The 6,408-nt window shown below is 48.2% G+C and overlaps 1 protein-coding gene across 1 annotated transcript in view; it reads right to left on the bottom strand.

Annotated features, from left to right (window-relative positions):
• The window catches only part of LOC122547852 (synaptonemal complex central element protein 1-like), a gene marked incomplete at its 5' end in the record, with an annotated part of 34,979 nt that overhangs the window by 27,828 nt on the left and 743 nt on the right, over positions 1 to 6,408 (bottom strand). Inside the window, 2 exons of the mRNA XM_043686421.1 lie at positions 591 to 638; positions 2,927 to 3,001. Coding sequence (XP_043542356.1) covers positions 591 to 638; positions 2,927 to 3,001 — 123 coding nt within the window. The remainder of the gene's footprint in view (positions 1 to 590; positions 639 to 2,926; positions 3,002 to 6,408) is intronic.

Here is a 6,408-nt window from a genome sequence, read left to right as displayed (position 1 = left end):
CAACCCTGGCAACATCCTTGTAAATCTTTTCTGAACCCTTTCAAGTTTCACAACATCTTTCGGATAGGAAGGAGACCAGAATTACACGCAATATTCCAACAGTGGCCGAACCAATGTCCTGCACAGCCGCAACATGACCTCCCAACTCCTGTACTCAATACTCTGACCAATAAAGGAAAGCATACCAATGTGGTTGTTGTAAGAGTTCCGTATGGGTCCCACTTACCATCCCCTGAGAGAAAGAAGTGGAAATTACATCACCACAGGAAATGACACCACCAACCCAAAGAAATCTAAACACATAAATAAAAAGCGAGCCATACCAGCAGTGCTTCACCTGAGCTCACTGATGATCTTACCTCGTACGGTGACGAAACTTTTGTAAACAAACCTTCCAGCTCAGCGAGCAAACTTACATCCAGAGTATTACGTGCATTAATACTTATCTAACGTCGATGTGGAGGTGCTGGTGTTGGACTGGGGCGGACAAAGTTAAAATTCACACAACACTTCCAAATAAACCTGTTGGACTATAACCTGGTGTTGCGTGATTTTTTAACCATATCTGACATCAGCTCATTCCGTCTTACCTTCCTTAGTGTTACAGTCACCCTCCAGATAAAAGATCTCCTGATTTACTGTGGAGAAACAGAGATGTCATTTGTAAATTGGCCGTAGATTATCAAAGTCAAAGGCTTGTTTAATTGATTAATTTTCATCTTCTTACCCCTGCTGCCACCTCAATGGGCGAACCCCCCCACACCGTCCCCCACCCCAGATCCCGTGCCAAGGTAAACTCATGGTGTTGAACATCTGAAATCACTTCTTCTTTGTTTCTGAGCGATCCAGTCAGCCTTCCCGATCGTGATCACTGCCCCTCACCCCTGATTCAGCCTAGTTCTGATCCCGCAGTCACAGTGGAAGAGCCCGTCGGTGCTCCCAAATAAACCTGTTGGACTATAACCTGGTGTTGTGTGAGTCTTAACTTTGTACACTCTTTAAAGGGAAGACTGAAAGTGGGCCCTGTGGCACGGGGTCTTACATGACTTTTTTGTAAAATAATACTTTCTGATGCGATGGGATGTGGACCTTGCTGGCAAGGTCAACATTTATTGTCAATCCTTAATTCCCTTAAATTAGTGGTGAAGAATCCCTGTGAACTGTTGCTGCTGCTGTTGGTGCTGTGAGATGGGGGGGGGGGGGGGGGGGGAAGTTCCAAGATGTTGACCCAGGGACAGTGAAGGAATGGCCAATACATTCCAAGACAAGAAAATTTCAGATGCTGGAATCCAAGGTAGACAAGCAGGAGGCTGGAATAACACAGCAAGAGTTACATCCGACATGTTGACTTCTCCACCTCTTGATGCTGCCTGGCTTGTTCTGTTTTTTCCAGCCTCCTGCTTGTTTACCATATCGTTCCAAGGTCAGGGTAGGGTGTGGGGACTTGATGGGGAACTTGCAGCGGGTGGTGTTCCCATGACCTGCTGCCCTTGGTCCTTCTAGATGGCAGAGGTCATAGCTCTAAGGGGAAGTACAGAGAGCACCTCTCTGAGAAACAATGATATAGCAAGAGAGATATTGGTCACTGAGATGTACAGCACAGTAGTAGATACTTTGGTCCAGCTCATACATGCCAACCACCTATCCTAAACTAATCTAGTCCTATTTGCCAGCATTTGGCCTATATCCTTCTAAACCCTTCCTATTCATGTCCCCATCCAGATGCCTCTTAAATATTGTAATTGTACCAGACTCCACCTCTTCGTCTGGCACCACCCTGTGTGTGAAAAAGTGGTCCCTCAGGTCCCTTTTAAATCTTTCCACTCTCACCTTCAACCTATGCTCCTCTCGTGTTGAATTCCACAACCCTGGGAAAAAGATCTTGGCTATTTACCCATTCTGTGCCCATCATGATTTTAGAAACTCAACACCCTCAGCTCCAGGGAAAATAGCCCCAGTCGCTCCCGATAGCGCCAATCCCACAACATCCTTGCAAATCTTTTCTAAACCCTTTCAAGTTTAATAACATCCTTCCAAAAGCAGGGAGACCAGAATTGAACACAGTATTCCAGAAGTGGCCTGACCAGTGTCCTGCACAGCCACAGCATGACCTCCCAACTCCTATACTCAATGCACTGGCTAATGAAGGCATGCGTGCCAAAACGCCTTCTTCACCACCCTATGTACCTGCAACTCCACTTTCAAGGAGCTATGCATCTGCACCGCTATGGTCTCTTTCTTTGGCAACACTTGCCAGGGGCCTTACCGTTTTAACTGTATAAGTTCAGAATGAAATCTCCAGCACTGGAAATCAGAAACAAAACAAATTGCTGGAAAAGCTCAGCAAATACGGCAGCGTCTGTGGAGAGAAATCAGAGTTAATATTTCATAACCAGTTCTGAGGAAGGGACACTGGGGCCGAAACATTAACTGATTTCTCTATACAGATGGTGCCGGATGTGCTGAGCTTTTTAGCAAGTTCTGTTCTTGTTACGATGTAAGTCCTGATTTACCTGACCAAAATGCAACAGCTCACACTTACCAGTCCTGGACAGCATCAGAGAGTTACATCCATCCCTTGGCTCGCCTGACTTCCGGGAACCTTTGATTAGGTGCCCTTCCGGGAAATGATGGTTGACAGGGTGTTTTTTTGTTTAAAAATGCATTGTTTTGACCTGTTTTGGCAGCATCTAAGCCAACGTAACAGCTGCTGGTGTGTAGCCACCACCTGCAAACTGGTATTACCTGTTCCTCGCCCTCACATCCTTGAGAAGGAAGTCGCATTTATTTACCTGGGTTTTTGATGGCCTTGGTGGATCCTACTCTGGTTAAGAGACATTGCACTATGTAATAGCCACTTACTAACCACTGCACTGTCCTGCCCGACCTCTGGTAACCCCAGTAAAGGGGAGACGTGCGTACATACACTCATCGAGTTCCTTCTCCATTTCTCCTCGCCGTGCCTGCAACTTCTTCAGTTCCTCGTTGTTCACTCTTTTCTCTGAAATGCATTGACACCTTTGTTTTTAAGAAAGCTTGAAACAATCGCAGGCATGCTGTAAATCAGAGGCAGAGCCAGAGATTGCTGGAAAAATCCCAGCAGGTCTGGCTGCATCTGTGGAGAGAAATCAGAGTGAGTGATTTGGGTCGAGTGACTTTTCCTCAGAGCTCAGTCACTCGACCCAAGTCGAGCTCCGAGGAATGGTCGCTGGACCCGAAGCGTTAACTCTTATTTCTCTCCACGGATGCTGCCAGGCCTGCTGCGCTTTACCAGCAATTTCTGATTTTGTTTCTGACACTTTTTAAAAAATTCATTCATGAGGTGTGGGTGGCAGTAGATGGGCTCGGGATTTACCCATCTCTAATTGCCCAGGGGACAGTTCGTAGTCAACCACGTCACTATGGGTCTGGAGTCACATACAGGACAGACTAAGTAAAGATGGCAGTTTCCTTCCCGAAAGGACGTCAGTGAACCAGATGGGGGGGTTTTTCCCCTACAATCGGTCATATTAACTCCTAGTTCTAGATTTCTTAAAAAAACTGCATTTAAATTCCATCATTCTAGGGAGAACTAGCCATTTGGATACAGGTGCTGGCAGGTGGGACTACATTGGGTTGGGATATCTGGTCGCCATGGACGAGTTAGACCGAAGGGTCTGTTTCCGTGCTGTCCATCTCCATGACTCTGTCTGCCATGGTGGAATTCGAACCCAGGTCCCGAGGACATTACCTGGGTCTCTGCATTAACAGGCCAGCAATAATACCAGTAGGCTACCACCTCCTCATGAGTGATGTGCCTGAGAGAGACAGCAACTCGCTTTCCAAGTTGGTATCTGGGAATCAGAGGGGTTTTTTTTGGGAGGTGGAGTGTAGGTGTGACATTCGTTGACATGAGAATCTTTGTTTCCTAAATGGAGTACATCATTGGCTGTTTAGTGCAGGTAGCGCAGGCTCAGGTAAATCTCCTTTCAGACAGGGCCAGTGAGAGGTGACCGTCCTGACTGGTGCAGTCTGGTGCGGCACAACCATTTACCTGTGGCTAATACCCCATGTAGGATTGCTTTACCCAGTGGCCGGAAGAGGGTGTTGCCATGCTGTGGGTGCACCATCCACCAGAATTTCAGATAAGGTGGCAGGCAAGGCTGCACGTGGGACGGAGTGGGGAAGGACGCCTTATCTCACAATGGAGGTCAAAGAGATCAGCATCCCTGAAATTCTTCCTTGGAGTGTCACCTTGCTTTCAGCATCTCGGAGCTGGCACCACACAGTTCTCTTCCAGTCCCAGGGCCTGGGATGGCCCACTCGTCCACCAATGTCAAAACATGGTTCGGAGTAAAGGAACCTTTACTTTCAGTTTAAAAGAGTAGAGGGAGCTTTGCCCTGTATCTAACCCCGTACTGCCCCTGTCCCTGGGAGTGTTTGATGGGGGACAGTGTAGAGGGAGTTTTACTCTGTACCTAACCCCGTACTGTCCCTGGGAGTGTTTGATGGGGGACAGTGTACAGGGAGCTTTACTCTGTACCTAACCCCGTACTGCCCCTGTCCCTGGAAGTGTTTGATGGGGGGACAGTGTAGAGGGAGCTTTACTCTGTATTTAACCCTATACTGCCCCTGTCCCTGGGAGCGTTTGATGGGGGACAGTGTAGAGGGAGCTTTACTCTGTATCTAACCCCGTACTGCCCCTGTCCCTGGGAGCGTTTGATGGGGGGGACAGTGTAGAGGAAGCTTTACTCTGTATCTAACCCCGTACTGCCCCTGTCCCTGGGAGTGTTTGATGGTGGGACAGTTTAGAGAGAGCTTTACTCTGTATCTAACCCCGTACTGCCCCTGTCCCTGGGAGCGTTTGATGGTGGGACAGTTTAGAGGGAGCTTTACTCTGTATCTAACCCCGTACTGCCCCTGTCCCTGGGAGCGTTTGATGGGGGGACAGTGTAGAGCGGGTGTTTTACTCTGTATCTAACCCCGTACTGCCCCTGTCCCTGGGAGTGTTTGATGGGGGGACAGTGTAGAGGGAGCTTTACTCTGTACCTAACCCCGTGCTGTCCCTGTCCCTGGGAGTGTTTGATGGGGCACAGTGTGGAGGTACCCTGACCTTCAGTTTAAAAGAATTAGAGATGTGATTCTGCTCCAGATAAGTCCAGGGTTATGAGGGGTGGGGGGCAGCACGCACGGTGTGCGTTTCAATCCCAGAAAACAGTTGGGATGGGGAGAAACCACCATTCTGATCCGAGTAGCCCCCTTCCGGTTTTACCAGAGACGAGGCAGGAGAGGTGGTCTTGACCAGGAGCTGGCCTGGTCATTTTAAATTCATTAAGGGGTCCCCCATCAAACACTCCCAGGGACAGGGGCAGTACGGGGTTAGATACAGGGTAATGCATCCTCTACTCTTTTAAAATGGATCAGGTTTATGCTGCCTTCCAGGTTAAGCATTGTCCCGGCGAGTGAAACACAACAGCTGAAAAGGAAGTGGGCGCCACCAAACAGCTGCAATCTTTATGGCGTGGCTTATGGGTCAAAGTTGCTCTTGTGAAACAGACATCTCCTTGCTTCCTTTTCCATTGTTAGAAGTACCCCCCACTTCTTCCACAGTCTTTGCAGCACATGGATAGCACAAACCTGGATGCAAAGATTCCTGCTGAAGTGGTCCAACAGGAATTTTATCCTGCATCCAGGAGAGAAATGGGTGTTGTAGCAGTAACATCACGCTGTGAGTCATCCAGATGTCCGAGTTAGGGCGTGCTGGTGGAATTTAAATGCAATTAATAAGCCTGGAATTGAAAGCTCGGTGATGCCGACTGTGAAACCTTCAGCGATCGTCATAAAACACACCTGCCTGATTCACTCGTGCCCTTCAGGAAAGGAAATCTGTTGCCCTTTTCTGTGGCGTTGGAGGTGCCAATGTTGGAGTGGGGTGGACAAAGTTAAAAATCACACAACACCAGGTTATAGTCCAACAGGTTTAGTTGGAAACACTAGCTACCTGATGAAGGAGCAGCGCTCCAAAAACTTGTACTTTCAAAATAAACCTGCTGATCTGTAATCTGGTGTTGTGTGATTTTTAACTTTGTCCTTATCTGGTCTAGCCTTCACTCATAGGGTTATAGGGTCATACATCACAGAAACAGTCCCTTTGGTCCAACCAGTCCGTGTCAAACATAATCCCAAACTAAACTAGTTCCACCTGCCTGCTCCTCGCCCATATCCTTCCAAACCCTTGCTAGTCACGTAGGTATCCAAATATCTTTTAAATGTTGCAACGGTATCCACATCCACCATAGAGTCATAGAGCATGGAAACAGACCCTTCGGGCCAACCCGTCCATGCCGACCCAGATATCCCAACCCAATCTTGTCCCACCTGCCAGCACCCGGCCCATATCCCTCCAAACCCTTCCTATTCATATACCCA

Source organism: Chiloscyllium plagiosum, unplaced genomic scaffold, assembly GCF_004010195.1.
Source record: "Chiloscyllium plagiosum isolate BGI_BamShark_2017 unplaced genomic scaffold, ASM401019v2 scaf_5233, whole genome shotgun sequence".
NCBI lineage: Eukaryota > Metazoa > Chordata > Chondrichthyes > Orectolobiformes > Hemiscylliidae > Chiloscyllium > Chiloscyllium plagiosum.
This window is presented reverse-complemented; position numbering and strand designations above follow the sequence as displayed.